A 21770-nucleotide genomic window follows, 5' to 3' on the forward strand; every position below is an offset into this window, starting at 1 on the left:
TCTCTATATGTTTGTGTGTGTTTGTGTGTTTGCGTGGTGATGCGGGCTCTGCGTACGTCCGCGACCATAACCGAACGCTCTGTGTGCGTACGGACCGTTTTTTTTTTTTGCCTTCTTTTCCTCGTTAGCTGTTAAGATGGTTTAAAAGACGGTCGCAGCTTCAAAACCTCCTTTTCCACCCAGAGAACCAACGCCGATGGTGTGCGCGTGTGAAAATGTCAGTTTTTGGATGATTCCGCCAAAAGTCTCACACATCCACACGCACACGTCACTCTGTCGTTGACGCGAATTTTTGGCAAAACCTTTTGGTACGTGCGTGTACATCCCGTCCAAGGCGCGCACTCACCCACAAGCGTCCCAGGCAGGTAATACATGCGCACAGACACACACACACACACACACACACAAACTTGCGAAAAATCAATCCGAGCTTTAAAGGCAAAGAAGCACAAAAAAACCTCCCCCAAAAACTCAACCCGCACTGCACGTCAACGACACCGGACGCATATCGTGTCCGCGAGGGTTGTTGCTTGGCGATGGTGACGATCTGAAGGTGGCCTCCCTCCTTCCCGCTCGCATTCGATAGTGCGGATACACACATTCGAAGGGTTTGATTTTGACGTGTTTACTTATCCTGTTGCGCTTCCGCGGACAGCAAATTTTTCTCGCCAACCACAGCAAAACCGACCTCCGGCCATTGTGGTTCGCGTTGCTGCCTGCGTCCGTCCGCTTCTCTTCCGAGCCCTCCTCCCATCCGTTGCGGCTACGGGGCTTCTACCAGCACTCAAACTCAAAGTCGAAAGCCGTTGTCTTATCAGGCAGACTCTCGGTGCGGGCTACGGGTACATCGACTTTTACTTAACCCCACTCGGGGCTCGGTACGGTTCTTTCATACTCTATCATACATTCTTACGACAGAACGTTCAACACCAATCTGGAATTGCTGGAGTAATATTTTTTGTTAGGAATAGATTTTTATCAACAAAAAGGAGTGTAGATTTTCTTTTTAGGGGGATTTGTTCCGAAGGAAAATTGATAGAAGCAAAAAAAACTTCAAATATATAGAATGATGCTAAATAATGTAAATTTGTACACAAATCTGTGTTCGTTTCGATTCACGTTTCAATTAAATTTTATTCCAAATAAACGCATTAATAAATCCATTCTAGTCACAAAATAAAGATTGAAATACATTTATTATTTTTCAAACTTATTAGAAAATTTATTAATTTGGCATAATTTCAGAAATTACTAATCACCGTTTTACAAAACAATTGTAAATGATTTCCAAGTCGTCCTTCATAATATAAAAAAAGATTTTTGATGTTAAAAAAATTAAAAAACCAAGAATATTCTTCAAATATTTTTCAAATGGAACAAATTATGGGAATTCCAATTTCCTTCAAAATTAGAATAAAATTGAAACTAGAATACAAAACATCTTTTGCTACGAATTTTAACCTCCTTTTTTATTTTGTTCCATTCCAGGTATGACAAGTTCTAGTGTACAACAAATAATCATCGTTTGGTTTTAATTAGAAATGGAAGTGAGCATTGCAAATCTTTATGCTGGCCGTTTAAGTGGTATGTCATCTTCTGTAGCTTTATTTTATTTAAAATGTGTATCTTTTTATCAAAGTCATGCTATGGGTTATCCTGTTATAAGTTCCGGTCGAATTAAGATACTCTCCTGCTGCCATGAAGAATCTCACCTTATTATACTCATTCCCAGAAAGGCTTACAATTTATTCGAGAAAATCTCATTTGCAAATCACATTTGCTAAAAATATTTCAATTTATTGATGCATCTAGCTTAAGTTTCAACGTTTAGAAACTAAAAGTACCCTACAAAGTACATATAAGCAATAGAACTTTCGTACGAAACCATTCTGCTTCAAACAACCGTACGCCAGCGACGAGTTTTCGGCTTTTCGTGTGGAAGTGCGAAATATTTCAACCCGCCACCCAACGCCCGAGGACAATGACCGCAGCCGGGTATCGTTGTGCGCGCTTAAAGATGAACGCTGACGCTAAAGTTCCCCATGGCACACATGAAAGGGCTTCAGCGCAAACACGACGAATTGGTTTCGTCCGATTGATTCGTTCTATTGCGCTTTTACTTGGTGGGATTTTCCAATTTTCGTACAAATTTTATCCACCCCCGGTGCGAAACGTTGCGAAATCCGAAGAATCAAGTTCATGGCGCCCATGACGTGGTGGTGCGCGATGGGAACGTGCATGGTAGCCGGATAGAATCGGTATGACAACCTTCCCGATTCTCGGCATGACTTCTGGCGTTCCACCAGACGAGAGGATGGTGATGATGATGACATTCCGCCAGTCAGCTGGTTTCGCTTTATCGAATACGGGAGATGATTCTTCCTCTTTTGTTAAAGAACGCACGGACACACACACACACATCGCAAGGAAAATGGTCGGTTAAAGCAGTGGGAAGACGGAATTGATACGCAATGTTATTGCCATTACGCCGCATCCACGCGGGTCGCCAGCGTTCATTGACAGCGACAGCACGAACTCAGCAACCCACTCCGAGGGTACTCACACGCGGCCCACTCTCTCTCTCTCTCTCTCTCTCTCTCTCTCTCTCTCTCTCGCTCTATGCGGTGTGAGTGTCGGCACCGCGAAACGCATGCACAACACCGCGGGAATTGCTGAGTGATCCCGCATCCCGCATTCCGTGCGCTAGTGTGAAGCGGTTCTGTTGAGTTTTTTCTCGCGCGGCTCGAAACGCAACGGAAAATTTTCGGGACGCTTTTTCGGGAAAAACCAGCTCTCCGTTGTGTTGCTCTAGGCGTTGCTTTAAAGCGGTGGTGACCTTCTGCTGCTCACCCCGTGCTACGATCGTGTTTGTTGTTGGTTTTCGTCAGTTAAACTCCGCAACATCGAAAGAAAATCATCGAAAAGAAAACAAACACCACCCATTGGCTGTGGGCTTGGCTGTGCAGTTTGAAACAGCAAAAGGGCGCCCTATCCAGCAAGCGTCGTGCTTTGCACCAGTGTGATTCTGTGACACGATCGTGTGATCCTCATCCTCAACAACCAAAAAGCAGAGTGTGTTGAGGCTGCGTGTGCCAGTGTGTGTGGGCGAGAGAGGGAGAGAAAAAGCAAAACCGGCCACCATCGGGCAAGATCCTCACGGGATGTGAAAATTTGCTTGTTGCAATGTGTCTTAGTAAAACATATTTCTGTTAAATGGTGTGTTTGTTTGGTGGAAAAGTGTTCACAAAAAACAGCTCTTAGAGCCGGTGTTTGGTGCTGGTTTTTAGTCATAGTATTATCATCGTCACCGCGTTCGCGTTACGTTGGTGCATTCGAAGTGCATCGGCAAAAGCAGAGAGCCGAGTTCGATACACTCCACGTCGTTCACGTCTGGTTTTTTTTGTTGTTGTGTTTTTTTCCTGTTCGCATCCCGCGTCGTGTCACACACCGCCGAGAATGAAACGTGTCGTTCTACGTTTGTATTGAAAGTTTTTCATCCCAATTTTTATGCTTCTGAGCTTTTGCTCTCCCCTAACAAAACATACGCCTGGTCATAGTTTGGCCAAAAGGGGCATCGTGCTCAACACCCACCTTTGGCTGATTGAAGCTTGTTTGGTGGAATGAGAGTGCACGATGATGCACATTTTGTTAGTCAATTGCAATTTTTTGATTTAGGGATTTGTTTTTTTGTTTAATTAATATCCTATCAGTGAATGTGCGTGCGTGCGTGTGTGTTTGTTTACGGTGTGTTTGTGTGAATGTAAATGAAAAAGTGTGAGTTTTTTTTTGTGTATGTGTGTGTGTGTCTGGCTGTGTTGCGCTATCTGCTCGATACGATTTTGTTGACGATGATGTTTCGCGACTCGTCAAATCTGTTGTTTTACATGTCACCTGCTGTGTGCGTGTGTGTATGTGTGTGCGTGTGAAAGAGCGATCGTATGTGTGCGCCACTCTCCCGGCAAAGCCAATGGATACGAAATGCGGCTGCCGATGATTTTGACCGGAAAGCAAAAATACTGCTTTGATTAGCAAATTTTCCAACCGTGTGCATGTGTGCGGTGGCCAATATTTTCCCTCAAAACACCACTAGCCGCCTAGTGTGCGAGTGCGTTCCGTCTGTATGTGTGCGCGGGTGCGATGCTAGTGTACGTGTCCGCGCTGATTGATGATCGATTACAGGGAAGCACGGAATCACGCTGCAACGTGTGACAAATATGTCAAATAAATTAACGAAAAACGCCGCTTAATCGTGGGCAGAGTGCGCGCACGAAGTGTGAAAGAGAGTGACGAGCACGCACACAACATTACTCTCCTGTTTGGCGATGATAGTACGGGTTTGCGGAAAAATCCACCCAATCCCATCGCGTACCCCAAAGCGAGCGGCGTGATTTGACACTTGAGCCTCCCACATCCCGGCTCTTTACGCGTGCCTTTGTATGTGTGTGTGTGTGTGTGTGTGTGTGCGTGTGTGCGTGTGGATCCCTTTCTTGTTACATGAAAAATGGATAGGTTCAATGACACGGCACCTCACACGGTGTGAGCGAGCGAGTGCGCCTCAAGCGAAGAGAGCGAGAGAAAGAAGGGATGATAGTGCACGAGACGCGTGTTTCTGTACCGTATGTGTAGTGTATGAATCAGCTTTGAAATCTGTTCTCCCCATTTGCCCGCTGAATAGGAGAGCATAAAAGAGAACGAATCAGAATGACCAGTGCGAGATAAAGCGAAGAAAAGAGAGTATGGAGACAGTGGAAGAAATGTAGCGAAAGAGGAAGCGAGAGCGCACAATGCTACGTGAGCGAGAGGGTGGAAAATACAGTTCAATCGCATGGACCACTAACCCCAACCCAATTCACAACCCCTTCTGGTTCCCATGGGGAAACGTCAAACATCAAGACTTGAGTGCAATGGAAATGTAGATAGAGTGAAAGAGAAATATCCCGGAGGAGAGAAAGAGAAAGAGATTTCAAAAGGGAAGAGTGAGAGAGAAAAATTAGAAGAAAAGAAGAAAATTCACTTCCCATTTCCATCCTACTTGACCGCGTCTATGGCCAGTGGAGCTTTTGTTAGACAAATCCCAAACGTAACTCCAACGTAACTAAACATTCTTCCCTTCGCACTGACACAGAAGTCTCTAACAACCTAAGCTTCCCGAACATCGTTCACCATTTTCAACCCAAAACAATCCCTTTAACAATTATCACCCCGCTCAACGTTTGGGTGGTCAGCACGCCAGACATCGAGCGTGTATTTGTAGACTTCAGCTCCACCGCTACTTTGATAAGTGCAGTGTGCAGATAGGTGCTCTGTACATCTTACCCATACACATGCAGGACGTTGTGAAGCGTATGATTGTCACTGGGGAATGATAATAGCGAGAGCGGGGTGCTAGAAAACATCATTATCAGGTGTGTCAGGTTAGCCGTATGTCGTCGGGCACCTGTTTTCTTATCGGTTTTGATATCGGGGATCGTATTTCGATTAGCGGCCCCAGCTGTAACGTTACACACATACACACGCAACTAACACAAACACATTGTCATGCTTACGCATAAACACTGTAAGGAAACCAGCGTCTTAAAAACCACTTGTTTGTCTGTCTTATAAGACAGCACATCGTTCACAATGAAAAGTCAAGCGTTCCACTAAGCTGGTAACGCATCCGGTAACGTTTGCGACCGCACGCAGTTCGACAGTCGATCTGCAAAAAGCAAACTCTTTTTGTACAGTTCCTTTTTCTTGGGTGGAAAATTGAGTGGTTTTTTTTTTTTTGCTCTGACCTCTGACATATGCTTGCGTAAATCCCAAACCACCATTCTCCACCCAGCGCTCTCCCCGTTCGCCGTCTCCCGTTAGAGATCCTGCGGAAGGATCCGGGCGATCGGTCCCTTTTGCCGTTTGTTTGGTTGCTGAATTTTTACAGGAATTTTTGCCTCCGCACTCCACTAGGATGCTCGCGCGGTGTCAATGAACTCGGGCTCACGCAGTGTGCTCCCTCCCGAGTCGCCGGTTCGTAACACGCGGTACGCCTTCGCTCGCTTAGCCGGGTGACTTCCCATTCTCTTTCTCTCCGCTCACTCTATCTCGCACCGCGTCACGCACTGTCTCCGTTTCTCTGTTCTCTTGCTCTCTTCCCCGTTTTGCATGCTCCGTCCAACCGGGTGCGGTTCGATCTTGCGGATCCCGGGGCCGATCCTGCAGCCGCCGGCATATCCTGCGCAGCGCTAGCACGTGTGCACGTCGTAGCTGAACGTCGGGTGTGACGCAAGAAGTGTCTCAGTGCATAGAGGAAAACCCAAAAAATAGTGCATTCAAACGACAACTGTGCATAAAGTACCGAGAGAAGAGCAAAAAAAAAAAAAGGAAAACTCTTACCGACGAAAATCAACAGTAAAGTAAAGCCGGAAACACCCGTACGTGCGCGGTGCGCGTACAGTGAACTAGAAACAATTGTGTCAACATCGAACAGCTGCAAATCGATGCAAATGAATACCGACGGTGAACGATTGCGGAACTGATTTACCAAATTGCATAATTTCACAGGTATCCAAAACGAACCGGTATGCGAGTCCCAATGAACGGTTTAAGGGTTTAACCTACTGAGCGGAAGCGTACTCGTATCGAATCACATTATCAACCCTCAAAATGACCCGATTGCCAATTGCTCGCCACCGCGTTCAGCTACCAAAGTTCATTCCAATACGCTACGGTGCACCGGGTGGTGGTTGCCGTTAATCGTTGACAATTATTCAAACCGGTCGAATGAATGCATTTCGCCTTTATGGACCACTGTTTATGGGTGTTTGCTTTTGATCTGTGCGTTTGGGGTTTCAAAATATGCATTTTTAATGTTCATGAATGCAATACATTGCCTCACACACGGCACGATTATGTTAAGCATATGGCCTTGAATGAAACATTCACTGCCGGTCGGCGGGCGAGGCACATAATTACTTGTCGCGCGTGTGATTGTTTGTACATCATTAGGCATTCAGGTGGATGTTTTATTTACTTTGAATTTGCTGGCCGTTGAATCAGTGCACCGGTTTTTTTTCCGATGAAGTGTAATATTCGCAATCATCATTTGCTGATTTCCATAGAAAAAAAAAACTATTAAAAAAAATTATTTTGCCATATCGATCTGTAGGTGTGATTAATATCGATGAATATTTCATTTCTTGCAGTGCATGATGTGGACCAATAAAATGCCATTTATGGACAAGCCATGAAGCACATTTTTTTCTGTGCACAAGAGAAAAAAGCACGCAAAAAATTGTGTTTTTTATATTTGCATTGTGGACTGAAGCGCAATAAGCGGACGCCTGGTGAATCATAAATGCATAAAACACCAGGCGTCCGCTTGGATGCTGTTTGCCGCATTTAAGTGTCCTTTTTTTTGCGAATATTTTTTTAAATGTTTTAAAAGTCGTCGAATTTATATATTACACCTAAACTTAAAGGCATTCTTACGCATTGCCAATTTCTCTTGCTTCCCCCATACATAGACATTCTGTGAAAAAAATCCATTCATAAATTATTCACAATTACCACGACACTGCCCGCTACAATTGTTTAATTTCAAAGAAGAAAAACTGAACATCGGTGTCAATGGACCGTAATTACAACCGGCGTCCGTGCCTGTATTCCCTGTTCAAGAATAACATAAATCTTAAAATAAACTTATTGTGTTGTGTGTGTGTGTTTTTCCATAGCAAAAACACTACAACACACCAGACATGCAGATGGTTTATTTCACTCTTAATTTTTATGTTTTTACACCTCCACCGTTCGTTCTTGTTCGTCATAGCTTGAGCGGAAGGAAGCACGATGGGTGCCAAATGAAACACCCACAAAAAAAGAAGAAAAAAATATGCGAACAAAACTTTGCAAGACAAATTGCGCCATCTCACGCCGCGTGTCATCCGTAGGCCGTTGACACGCGCGGTTGACCAACAGGGGACACTTCTGCAAACGGTGCCGTTGGTGAGGAGAAGGTAGCGGATGTTGTAGCCATCGCTTCACCGGAACGGTTTTGCTTGGTACGAGGTTGATATAGGGCCGAGGCACATGACAAAATTAATGAAAAAGACAGCAAGGAGACAAAAAAACAAATCGCAAAAATGCTGTCTTAAAAGCATCAGATCGACGAGAAAAACGAGAAACTACTGCTAGCAAGCAATACGTCCACTTCCACCCCATTCAGCTTATCTTGTCGTCCTTCCCCGTGGTACACTAGTTCTTAACGATTCGCAAAGCATCATCAGCATGATCGGCTCAAGAAGCGTCACTCGTCGCCTTTACTCAATTCGAATGTAGGGTACCGGTGATTGCGTCTTTGAGCCGTACGCATAGAAGACTAAAAAAAAACTAACCTAACGATGATTAATGGTGCATTTTTACCGAATTCATCCTCTAGAATTCACACATAAATTTGCCTTTCTTTCAACCTTGCTGCTGCTTCTGCTGGCAAGGCGTTTTGAGGTTCCCAGTATGACAATAGTGCAAATCGATGTTTGATTGTGTGTTCCGTTTGTTCAACACTACCAACGTAAAATACTAGCATCTCTCGAGCTTTGCCATATCTCAAGCAGTTCAACTGTCTCGCGTGAAAAGAGGAAACCAATGACCCGTCTGATCGTGCCGATCGCTGGCGCCTTTCCGAGCCACTTCCTACCGCTTTGCTTTGGGGTGCCAGTCACCCATCAAATCGTGCAAGAAATGACACTCGAGCGTGTAGTGTGGCAGCAAGAAGAACGTTGATAAGACGAGTGTTTGCGGTCATTGAACCTCATTGGGTAATGGTGCTACACCCGGTACTCGCTGGACCATTATCCGATAGCACTACACATTGGCAGCTTAATTAATGGGAATCGATATTAACACTCGCCACACTCGCTGCTCAAGCTTATTTATTTCACACTTCATCTGGAATAGCCATAAATCCCGAACGGCAGTGTCAATTGTTTGAAAGTGCGAGTCACAGGTACCCTTGGGACGGGATTTCTATCACATAGATTGGGAAGGTTCTAATGATTTGCTGTGTGCGTTTTTGCTGTTTTTGCTTTTGTCAGAACAAATCGATACGCATGATTTAAGGGTGCTAATTCCAAGGGAGTGACTCAATTTCTACAAGTTCTTTGCTTTGAGATGGCATTATCTCGGGGTCACAGTCACCTGGTTGAAAAAGCTAACCTTCTCGGTACTGTCACACAGCTTTATGTTCTATGTATTATCCAGAGGTCCAGGTCGGTTACTTGTAACTTTTTTTTATCAGATTTTGCCCACCCAATCAAGCATAAAATCATCAGAATTTATCAAAATATGCGATGGACTACATGTCCTCTCAATGGAACAGAATTCGTGTCTTTTTCTGCTTTTTTGACACTGGAACCTCCACTTGGCTCGGTCTTCTACTTCTGGCTTCTTGGCTTGATGATTCCCGTAGCTGGATAGCCAGTCCTGCGTACCTTTCTCTGCTGCACACTAAACCAAAGAAACCTCTAAACGGTGTTTCAATTTTGCACTGTCCTGTACAGCGAAAGTACATCGAACCAACGAGACATAATTCCCTCGGCATAATCATTACCAGACTCTTTTAAGCTTCTGTCTGGAAAATCACGAATAAAATCAACCTCACACAGTGGCTATAAAATTATAAAAATGAAAAATTTCTCCCACCTTTTTTGCCTATTCAATGGGCGTCCTCCATTAATACGTTCCCCAAGGAATTCTTTGCCTGCTGCATAACGAACGAGAACGCCACACTGTCAAAAATCATAAGCAAAAGTTTTACTGCAACAAATTTTGGTAACGATTAAAAATGAGCCAAAAATGCAGTTCAGAAAAAAATCTACATAAAAAAGACGTGCCTCACTTCTCGCCCGAAGCACCGTAACAATATGGATCGAGCTATCTTCTGCTTGGAACGCCGCGAAGAACGATGGGTATCTGCTGGGTAGGCGCAAAAGCCGGGCAAAGAAGTCGGTGAGGGTTGAAATCATCGAACCCGCCATCGGAACCGGGGCTAGCGGCTGTTTGTTGTGTGTTTTGCCCGCTCTTTTAGCGCACAGGTTAGGAACAGGAACGCAGGGAAACGAGGACCCCTACAGAGGGTGAGGCGAGCGGGTGGTAGTCTAAGAGCGCGCGAGACATTGTGCTCCCGGTGCTGCGCCTCCCTGGGCAGTGTGTTTTGCTTTAGTTCAATAACCTAAAGATTGAGATGCCGAGCGTGAGTGTGAGAGAGCGCGGATGTGTTTGTATGAAGGAAAATAAAATAAAAACCCCTTACCGGCAAGAGAGTGAGAGGGTGTGTGAGTGCCGTGAGTTCGACCCAAAACAGAGAGCACGGGGAAATCCGTACGGGGTTCGTTCACACGCGGTGAGTTGCTTCGAAATGCGTGAGGGATGTGATGTGATGCATTCCTCTCACGATGGCAAAGATCACTCGCGATCGCGCAAACACACACGCAAACATGTGTGTTCTGTTGCTCAGTATGGAATATTTTGGCGTTCAAATTGACACTTGGCCACAAATCGATTAATTCTACTCCACGTCCGAGATGGATGTTTCTCGATTATTGTTAAATGCGTCCTGTCGCCTTTGACTCCACCAGCACCTGTTCGGTACTCAACCAACCCCTTAGGGTTCTTGCACCCGGGGTGCTCACTCGCATTGTACCGCTACGCAAGAACACCCGAACTCAGCCACCCCCTTTAGGAACTCGACCTTTCGTTCTCTCGCTCTCCCTAGCCCTCATTCACTCTCTCTCTCTCTCTCTCTCTCTCTCTCTCTCTCTCTCTTTCCATCCCTTTTAAACGGTTTCCAAACCATCCCACCAACCCAAACAGACCGACAAAGTCAGCGCACCTTGAGGTTAATGATCCTTCTGGTGTCGTCGGAATCGCGCAGATGTTTTTATTTTTATTGTTAACCGTTCTTGCGATGTTTCTTCATCGTGTACGGCGACGTAGCGTTTGCTTGCGTACGTTCCGCGCGGCTGTTGGGCCTGTCGGGGTAACGTGGGTCCTCTGCTCGCTTGATGCTCCCGTTGCTTTGGCGACGCCAGGGCCACCGCACAATGTGACGTAATTTTCAGTGTCTTCTCTGCGTGCGTTTGATTCTGTTTGCCGATTTTCCGCTTTCTTTTCGTTGCACGATTTTTGTTATTTCTGTTTTTGTTTGTTGGCCGTGCCGGAGGCTTTCCCTGCCGGGCGGTTTTGCCACGCCTTCGTCCTTCAGGTGGTGCATTCTTTTCACTCCATTTGCACTTCCTCTTTCACGGGTGTTTTGTTTTACACGGTGGTTGTTGGCCCGGGGTGTACTAAGATTGCAATGCAACCGTTCTAAAACGGGATAGCGCACCGGGACAGTCGGAATTTGGATAAAAATGACTGGAAATGGTGCATCAGATTGAGCATTTTATGTTGTACAAGCTGTGGTGGAATGTGAATATGGACGGATCCATTCCATATGGTTGCAGTTTAATAAACTTTGCAAGCTAAAAATTGCTTTACATTGATTGAGAAAGGTTCATAGATTGATGTAGATTTTTCCCAACACACAATTCACTACTTTCAATCCAATACGGCTCACTTTGCTTCACTGCATCTCCAGACAAAACGTACTTGACTCCTTTGCATAATTTCACACTACCAATGCACATCAGTTTGCCACCATCACAAATACACCAAGCTCATTCTAGCTCGTTGCAGTGTGTGTGTGTGTTCCAATCCATCGCTGGGTGGTGTGGTTTTAAGAAAATAACACAAAATCGACAACCCCTGCCGGCAAAAGGTGAACGAACTATGCTGATTCACACACCGAGCACAGACTCCCATTTTGCTGATAAGCGTGACGCATCGGAGCTGCGACATTATGAATGGTGCATCATGATGCAATTCACCATTGCATGCAGCGTTACCATAGGGGATATTGCTCGTTCATTGACAGTTTCGGGATTGTATTTTATGTCTGCTGAAGAGAGCATCCCTGTACGAATAAAAAAAGCACCATGCAAAACTTGTACTTGCATATTGAAGATGCACAAGGTCAAGGTCACTGCACGGACACAACCATTTTTTTTCCTCAGCTCTGCAGAGGGAAACATGTGGTACTTTCCAGACATTCTTATGCGCATGCTAGTGCGGCGAATTTTATCTCTAGCTAGTGAAGTGAACATCATTACGCCTCAACAACGCTACAAGCAATGTGCAGTAATCAATTTTTAAATAACCAATTTACATGTACATTAAACTTTAAGCACTGCCCCGATCAATGTACATACACACGCTTCGACAGTTCAGCAGCGTGTACGTGAGCCGAGTGCTGTTGCAAAAAATGGACAAGAATGCCAAAACCAAAACGGGAAACAAACGGACAGACAAGAAGAAAAGAAAACCTTTAAGCGTGACCATCGACGGATGCCCGGCCGATGACGAACAGCGGGAGCGTCTCTCGCTAGAGGTTAATGTCTCTTGGGGTGAGCGAGCGAGGAAAAACAGGAACGTAAACAAAAAAAAAAAAAGAAAAAGCATCGGAAAAACAAACCACGACAACGGCACTAGTTGCAGCGTCGGTACTTTTTTAAACGAAATTGGCTGGCTCGGATCCGCCGCGGTGTGTACGTGCTGATTGTGTACGTGAACGTTCTAAAATGTTATTAGTTCTTTTGCACAACTTTTCTCCTTATTTGCTTATAAGGGTTTTTGTGTGAGTATTTTTCGGTGCACCACTCGCGGGGTGGGCATTTTTCTTTTCGCGAAACTTCGCGCCAGGGTTCAAATTTAGCAGGTGCAGCTATGCACCGTAATAGCAGCGTCAGCCCATTGACGGCTGTGAAGGTAGAGGGAGAAACGCGAGTCCAGTAAATATTGTGTGTTCGTACGGGAATGCTGTTTAACCCAGACCGAGACTAACCCCCCCCCCCCCCCCCCCCCACGGTACTTTATTGGAGTGTGTGTGTGTGTTTGTTTTTGGAAGTGAGGAAGATTTACGAGCGATGTGGAGCGCGAGGCAAGTATTTTGGGGGAGGTTGTGCTATTGGAAGATTTTTAAACATTTTCCTTAAGTCACGTACCGAACGTGCTGGTGAGTGTTGGGAGAAAGAGAGACACGGGAAAAGGCGATGAGCTCATTGTGAAGCAATAATTGAAATAGCTGTCTGTTGCTAGTTACAGTGCATCGATACAATTATGCACGTATGTACTCAAATTCGCAATACCAGACAGTTGAGTTAGTGGAACAGACAGATCAAATTTCGAGCATAAAATATATACCCCGAAAAAAATCAAAACAAATTAAAGTTTTATTTTTATTTTTGCCGATCCAATCTAAACCTTTTTATACCGTGCCTGCAGCGACTCCCGGGAGACAAAACCCACACAGTAAGCGTCGCTAAAACAAACCAAGAGCGATGCACCTTTCTTATCGCACATTAGCGCCATCATTATGACGTTCGCTCTGTGTTCGCTGCTGGTCGTGTACGCCATGTACGCCAGCCAATTGATGCAAGCTTACGCTGTTCAACAGCACAACCAGCCAGCCTGTGATCGCATCATGCCGTGTGCCGGCGGCGGCGACGTAGTTGTTTTGTTTTTATTTCGTGTGCTTTTATTCGCCGTAGCTGGTGATTCTATTTATATGCAACTATCAGTCGCCCCTTTGCCTTTCGCAGCCCCTTTGTGCGGCTTCGCATCATTAAGAATCATACATCAGACAGCAACGGAACAGCAGATCCACCCCTGCCAGTGGGGACATGGGGTGCATCAGAATGCATGGTGTCGTGTAATTGCACTTTCGCTTTCGCACCAGATAACGCTGGTTGGAATGCGTAACGTTTCGCGGGGTACGCGCGGGCGTATGTGCGCCGTGAGACGAGTTGGCTGTGTGCGAAATAATTGGCCACTGATGTAGTTATTAGTCATTGGAGCTGTTTAAAAAGGTGTTATGGTTGTTTAGCGAAATGTCTAGGTTTGACTTGCCAATATAAAATATTTGTGGTGCGTTCTCATTACAGACATGTTAAACTACTTCATTTTTTACATACTGATTTATTGTATTGTATCTAAAAAAGCTATTCTAATCGTAAAAGCAACTTTTCCATAAATTCTACAGCTTCAATTAATATTTCTCTAGAAACCTCAACCTCAAACTACGATAAGTTCCTCACAATCGTTCCTTATCGTAGCAGTGTGTGTTTTTCTTTCAAATGCTACAGAAACGACAAACAACCTGCCCATCCCATCTTGCTAAATGCTATTCATCATAAAGTTACAGCGACATAGCCATTAGAATGATTGAATCCTTCATTCCGAAACCGATAAAACCCGAACCCCAATGCGCTATAAATTGCATTCCACCCATCAAGACGTCTCTTTAACCCGGCGTTAGTTTTCCGTTACTCTTCCTTTTTTTTTTTGCAACTTTATATCATTGCACCGCTCACCGCCCGCCTTCACCATACCCGGCCGAACCCGTTCGCCAACAGAACGACAGATATTGTGACGATGGATTGTGTATCCCACCGTGACCACAAAGCAACGTTTGATCGAAACTTTACCGGCACGGAAATCGCGGTTAGCGGATGGGCTGCGGTCATGGGGAAAACGAGGGGTCAAAAGGGTAGATCAGAACGAACGGCGCACAATCGTACACCGTCGCCGTGTCCCGTTCGCACACACTCGCCCCATTTCGCGTGTTTTTGTTGCAAAAACGCAACCGATGCCCCCGATGCCGATTCTGCTGCCGTAATCTCATTTTAAATAGATTTCCGTTTCTTGACCTATCCCACCGTCGTTCGTGGTGTGCGTGTGGTAATGGTGGCGTTGCGTTGCTTTTTTTTTTTTTTGTTTGCCTCGTGCCACTGCTGCTGGTTGCTCGATGCAGTTGGCACACTCTTGCCTCTGCACAGCGTGCGACCGGCCATTGCCTTTGCGAATTTTTCCTGCACATACAAGTGGTGTGGGAAGGATGTGTGTGAACGGGGTTGGGCGGATGATTCTGCGGGGATAGAACACCGTATCTGAGTGTGGGTTAGCGTACATTAGTCTCTTTTTCTCTTTATCCAACGGTTGCACATGCATCTCGCTTTCTGGTGGGAATTGCTTGCACTTTATCGTTCTGCTGTTTTCGCGTTAAACGATCACTCATTTTCGATTAATTTCTCAACATGATCTGCTTAAGTTGTCAGTCGCGTAGCTTTGATTATTTTTACCGGTAACGTCTTCATACAAATCTGTGTCTTTTGCCCATGGGCAGTTGGTACGAACATATTAGCAATTTCCTTTTCGCTTTTTGATATGTTATTAAGAGTTTGTTATTTTTATGATTTTATTTTTCTTTTTTAAACGTAATTGTAGTGTGTTTGGAAAAACAATTTTTATGTGTTTAAAGCGGTTATTTTCTATTTAAATTATGGTCTGAAACCTTTATAAAACAACATACATTTAATAGATATTAAAGATGGGACTGTCCGATTGTAGAAGTGACAGAGGCGCCGGTCTTCACTCGACAGGGTTCAAATCTCATCTCCCATAGACTATCCTATCCCAACTACGTAGCATCAGCAAGTTTAGTAAAGCCATTTTGTTGGCCGGCGTGGCCTAGTTTTCATTAAGCCAATATACTGAAGAAGACAACTTGAGTATTAACATGAATTTGAGCAAGACTAACACACACTTAGCCTCATTCAAAACAACAACATAAAATATACCCACATTGGCAAGCAATTTAATATATTGTGCAAACCAGCCAATTTGTCACCACAATATCGATAAGCGACAAATTTCCCTGTTGCACCCTTTCCAACAAAAAAGCCGGGGTTCTTATCAGTGTAAGGCTTGCAACTGCACCGAAAAAAAAAAATCATCCACAAATACAAACCCAAAAAAAGCCTCCTCCCATCCACATGGTGCAATGAATTTCTTTTCCACCACCCATGCATTTATGCATTGAGCTACATGTGTGTGTGTGTGAGTGCGGTTTGGATCCATCTTTGTATTTTGATTGTAGCGGGAGGTCGTAGCAATAATAATAACAAAAAAAAATTGGTAACAAATGGCAAAGGCAAACACACGAAGATATCGAAGGTATACCTGGGGCTGGGATGCGCATTTTTAGGTCAGTCCGTCTGTGCTGATTAAGGTCGACGGTTCCGGAACACACAGTGTTGTACGCTTTGGTACGCAAGTTTGCTGTTGCATTTTTCCACCCGTAGCATCACAAAAACATATCATTTTCGTGTTTGTTCTTATCAATTGTTTATAGAAGGATTTATCCTGCGGCTTACGTGTGGGTGTCAGATTGATTTAATGTGATTTCGATTGAGTATTGCTTCCTGTGAAATTAATTACCGAATATGTAAGGTGGATTTTTGTGTTTTTTTACTTATCTATTACCGCAAACTCTCATAGCTCTTCCTAGTGATAGTGTAATAAGAATTTCGTGAGCAAAGTGCAAAACGATCTAAAAGATCATAAACCGTGCACGTGATACCCGGTTTCACAACTTTTGCTAAGTGATTCATTATTATCCCAGTGAGGAATAGAGAAGCACAGTGTAATCGCCTTCAAAAGCAAAATTCTTTATTGCCTGAAGCTTCCTTCTAGTCAGAATTCGTCGTCAGGAAGGTATCGAACCCACTGCAAGGATGACTGTCGAATGCATTGAGGATTTGTATCCAACCTAAACCCTTCCTGCTGGCCGCGAGGCCAGCTAAGGGTGTATGAAGTGTACGCTAGGGTACAGTGTTTGTGGTTACAGAAGGCAAGATACTGATAAAGTGAATCGTGAAGACGTTTACAATCGAGTAAGGAAGGGCTAAGCCCTTCGACAAACCTCTCCGGGAGCGGTCATAGCCCCGCTCCGCGCAACCTAAGCTACCTCAGTTCAAATTACAAACTCCGCTTGGGGTGACGACACCCGCGACCACTCGCTCCCAGAGCTCGTTCTCCAGCGCTAACGAACAAACGTTTCGGCAAATGGATGACGGAGAATTTTTGGACCTGTTTAGCCAATCCTGGAATGTCAAGTACCAAGCGGCATCCAATCGTGCGGGCACAGGCGACGAACCGGCAAGCGTCGGGTCTGTTGTTGGTGGTGGATACACAAATACGGCGGCAGTGGCAGCCGCCGCGACGGCTGCAGCAACGGCCGCAGCCATGGCAGCGGCGCCCAAGCTCACCTCGCGGCTTATGCAGCCGCAGCCGGGCTCTACGGCCGGCGGTGCTTCGGGCGCACTGTACACCAGCACCAAACACTTTCTGGCTCACCTACCCCCAAACCACAAACCCGCCACCACCACCAACAGCAACAGCTCGACGGCGAACCCCGGCAGTGCAGTGGGTAACCGTCATGCGGCGCCACCGTTCAACGTGTCGGCAGGTGCCCCAACGACTGATTTACGTGATACAAACCTAGGGCCTTTAAGAAATACCAGTAGCAGTAGTACCAGCGGCGCGACCAACACCAGTAGCAACAGTACGGCGAGCAGCAGCAACAGCAGCCATAACACCACCACCACCACCAATGGGACGGCCCATCTGATGGGCGGACCTGGTACTTTTGCTCGCGAAACTCGCGAGTTTCCAAAGCTCAGCCATCGGCTGCTGCAGCCACTGAACTCGCATGATCAGCCACCGCCGGGTGGTGGCGGTGGTGCTTCCGGTGCTTCCTGCACTGCTCCGACTGGCATGCTGCGGAGCGGCCAGGCAGAACAGGACTACAATGCAATCTGCTCAACGCTGTCGGCCGTAGCATCGATGGCCGCTGCCTCGTTTGCGATGGAAGAGGAAGATCTGGCTGACAGTACAACACCGCCACCGCCACCCTTCTCGTCCAGCGCACTGCTGGCAGCGGGACTGGGAACGGGGAACGGCAGTGGAGGTAACAGCGACGCCAACGGTGGTGTGGAAGGTGACATCGGCCCAAACGGGGAACTGTTGGGTTTGAATGGTCATCAGCATGAGAAAAAGACTCCCAATTCAATTAGAGGTAAGTGTGGATTGAGCTTGTGCCCGCGCGAACTAAAAAGCTTTTTTGGTGGTTCTCGCATGATATCCTGAACGTATATCAACTGATGACACGAAGGTCTGATTAGTCAATATTTATCACTATCATTTGAGTGTCATTCTTCTAAAGTCTGCATCCATAAAAGTGTCAAACCAAATCACACTCGAATCCTCCAAATAATGCACACATCCTGCCCGCCAGGCAAACCCACCGTAGGAGAGAACTGCTTCCTGATATCGATCGAACACAATTGATGCAAATTGCATCCTCTCTCTTCACCTTCATCTGTCTGCCCAAATCCAACATGCGCTTCCGTCACTGCCCACTGCCCAATCACTTTGCTAAGACTGGCAAGATGTGCACATAAGTGGTGCCGATGGCGTCATTGGCATGATCTTCGGTACATGACCTATGCAACGTTGTTTTCCGTTGATATTGTCTCGCGCGCGCGTCTCTCCGTACCGAGAGAACACGAGAACTAAATGACACCCGAAGCGAACGGAAAGAATTGCATTTTGCTGCGTAGTAAGACCAAAAGGTCAATGGCACCGAATGGTTGTTCGTGGTGGTGGTGGTTTCGCACACTCCCGGGCCCTATCAGTGACAGTAGGATGGCGTTCGGGGGTGGTGCGGATGGTTTGGGCGGGTCATTGATTTTTGTTTTTATCTGTTTTACCCAAACCTGCCAGCGGTGCAATAAATACTAAAAAGACGAGCAGTAAGTTTGTGGCACTTGAAGTTGTTTGTCTGCGTGTGAGAGCGCTTTTTTAGCCAATCTGATTCAGCATAAATCTACCCCTTTTTCGATGGGTTAGTGCTTAGTGGGTGTGAAAAGGGAAATAATAAATGCTTGTCGTGCAATGAAACGAACGATGATAGGTTGTTTCCCGAAGGAATTAAAAATATTTCAAATTAATTATTATCAACAAAAAAATTTTCATCCCGCCTAAACATCGTTAGCTTAACCGCCAGTAAGTTATTAATTTTCTCTTGGTAAATCTTCCGCCAAACAGCCAGCAAGCCTGGCTGAGCCTCGTGCTGTGCCAATGACGCACTGCACTTTGCATACACGCCTCAAAGTGTGTCATAAATGCACTTGAGTTCGTTGACTTCATTGGTCGCTCGGTGCAATTTCTCTTCCGCATTATTCGTTATGCCACCGTGTACGCGCTAAGCTTAGGCTCAATCAAAAGCATTTTAATTTCGCCAAGGTGTGGCATGCGGGATATCTATCGGCAATCGGGTGAGCCATCCGTTTTGCTGTCGGAACTGGTATTGATTGGAATTTTAAACCAAATAGAAAAAAAAATTCCACAAAAATAAATTGTTAGTAAAATGGCTTACATTAAGAAGAACGTACAAAGTCACAGTGCTCTCTTTTGTGTGTGTGCTGCCAAGCTGGAAATAACCCCCAGTACTAAGTGAGCTGCCATTTAGGTGATGGTGGACCACCATTACCATAAGTGGTCACAAGGTGGTGGTGGTGCAAGGTGAATTGGGTGATTGTACCTTATTGCCTGCAAGCGTCCCAACGTGTCTCGTGCTGCTGCAACGCGCCACCAAGCAGAAATCGGTGACAAAAAATTGAGTGTACGTGAGACGGGCGGAAAATTTGTAAATTTAAAAACAACAGCGAATTCGCGCGAAGGTAAAAAGGAGAAAGATGATTGCATTCCCCTTGCAGCAGCGGCGCATCACGTCGCATCAGCATTAATTTGCATGAAATGCACATCGGCCGTCCAGTGGAAAGTGGAGTGTGTTTTTAACGGTGGCTTACTCGAATGTTTCGCGCCGAAATTCCTCCATATGGACGTTAGTGCATTGATGAAAATATCTTCCCCCGAAGGTAATACTACCAGTAGGGGAGCTTGTGTTATTGGAATTGATTTATGGGAGTGAAACATCCAACCGGGAGTAGCGAAATAAAACAGCAAACGAGTGGCATCCTATCGGGACATTTCACACCTTACCGCATGGCACCGGGAATGGGTGGTGTGCGCGACTAAAATGCCTCACACTATTATTGCTATTACACGGCAATGCATTAGTCGCACATCTGCAAACCTCCCGCCGGTTGGTCACACCAGGAAGTGCAGCCGATGGAAATGCTAATGGGCCACACTATACGGGCAGGCCAGTCAACCGGGAAGTGTCCACGTTATGACCCTCCAGAGTCTAAACCTGGATTGGGATCGCTTAGTTGGCCGTTGGTTTCACAGCTTGAGTTTAGTTTTGCCGATGCAAAGAACATTAATTCTTAAATAATATTTTTGAATCATTTATACAACAAACATATTAAATAGCTTCCACATAACGTGAAGGACAGAGAGACGCTGGTGATAGTTTTTTTTGCAATTCACCTAATGAGTAATATTCATTATTCATTCCAAAACTTGTCTTGTAGCTCATAATTTATTCAACATGTCTCCTTGAAGATTATTCTTCACTCGTTTTGCTTTAGAAGGCCTAGGATGAGTTATGTGTCGTTCGGATTTGTGATGCCATTTAATAAATTAAAGTTTTATTTATTTTCACAAAAAAAGTAAGGAATGAAGCGAAGTTAGATATTTGATACCTCACCTTGTATGTATATCCAAACATGCTTAAAAGTATATTTTTGTTCAGTATTAACAAATAAATATAAACTCATCTTTCCGCGTACAGAGATTTCTCCATCTCCTTCTACACACTACCAAGAAATCGTTTCGTTTTCTTATCGTTTTTTCTTTTACCTTTCCATACTTAGAAAACAATTCGGTTGTGTGCAGAACAGCATCTGACGCTTGGTGGCTGATTACCAGTACCACCCCCCTCGGGCGAACACGTTGCCAGCCGCCAGTTGGTTGCGGCCGAGGTTATTGACTTTGGCAGTTTGGCAAATATTTACTTTGATTCTCTTATGCATGGAAGATGGACGACCGGCCGATGGGGCACGCGTCAGACCGAACGGACATACTGTCAGTCAGACGTTCGTTGCGACGGCACACAGGAGGCGGAACGTAGCTAAAAGCAACGTTCGAAATGATGGACACATCGCGCGCGCGCCCATACACACCCTTGGAGCATTCTGGGATGTGATTTGTTTTTTGTCGTTCGCATGCAATGCTTCTCCTGCGTACGTTCTTGATTGATGTAGTTGGTGGAGAATAAGTAAATTTCGAACTGAGACTGGGGATGACAAATATATTTAATTTCATTATTTTCATCGATTGTTTTGTAGGGTCTTTCAACATCACTATCGAATCACATACTAATAATAATTTGATCATTCTGACACTTTCTCTTTCTAGCTCAAATCGAGATCATACCTTGCAAGGTGTGCGGCGACAAGTCGTCCGGGGTGCATTACGGGGTGATCACATGCGAGGGCTGCAAGGGCTTCTTCCGAAGGTCACAGAGCTCCGTCGTCAACTATCAGTGCCCGCGAAATAAGCAGTGCGTGGTGGATCGGGTTAACCGAAATCGATGCCAGTACTGTCGACTGCAAAAGTGCCTAAAGCTGGGAATGAGTCGTGACGGTAAGTACGAATTCTATGATTGATGCATAAGGAAACTCACCATCGACATCCAATGATATTGTTTGATTGCAAACAGTACTACTCGATCCTGGAAGTAGTATCTGGATATAAGGATTTCAACCTTGATTGGGTCAAATCAATCGAGCCTATATATGAAGCCTTCCATTATACGCAGTCAAACGTCCAACTTTACCCTGTACATCTACTTTATGTTTAAGACAACCTGATTGATTTGCTTCGTGCTTCGA

At 45.3% G+C, this 21770-nt stretch overlaps 2 protein-coding genes across 10 annotated transcripts in view; both read left to right on the top strand.

Annotated features, from left to right (window-relative positions):
• The window catches only part of LOC126563985 (probable nuclear hormone receptor HR3), a 100652-nt gene that overhangs the window by 66677 nt on the left and 12205 nt on the right, over nucleotides 1-21770 (top strand). For 6 of the 9 annotated variants that reach the window (XM_050220868.1, XM_050220870.1, XM_050220873.1 and 3 more), the window contains exons 1-2: nucleotides 16927-17986; nucleotides 21295-21522. In XM_050220868.1, the coding sequence (XP_050076825.1) occupies nucleotides 16975-17986; nucleotides 21295-21522 (1240 nt within the window). In that variant the 5' untranslated portion in view covers nucleotides 16927-16974. Of the gene's footprint in view, nucleotides 1-16926; nucleotides 17987-21294; nucleotides 21523-21770 lie in introns of those variants that run through there. The other 3 variants (XM_050220876.1, XM_050220875.1, XM_050220877.1) reach the window with 1 other exon arrangement.
• The window catches only part of LOC126563720 (neural-cadherin), a 678265-nt gene continuing 660060 nt past the window's right edge, over nucleotides 3566-21770 (top strand). Inside the window, exon 1 of the mRNA XM_050220379.1 lies at nucleotides 3566-3576. The gene's annotated coding sequence lies outside the window, so the exon portion shown is untranslated. The remainder of the gene's footprint in view (nucleotides 3577-21770) is intronic.

This window comes from Anopheles maculipalpis, chromosome 3RL (assembly GCF_943734695.1).
Source record: "Anopheles maculipalpis chromosome 3RL, idAnoMacuDA_375_x, whole genome shotgun sequence".
Taxonomy (NCBI): Eukaryota; Metazoa; Arthropoda; class Insecta; order Diptera; family Culicidae; genus Anopheles; species Anopheles maculipalpis.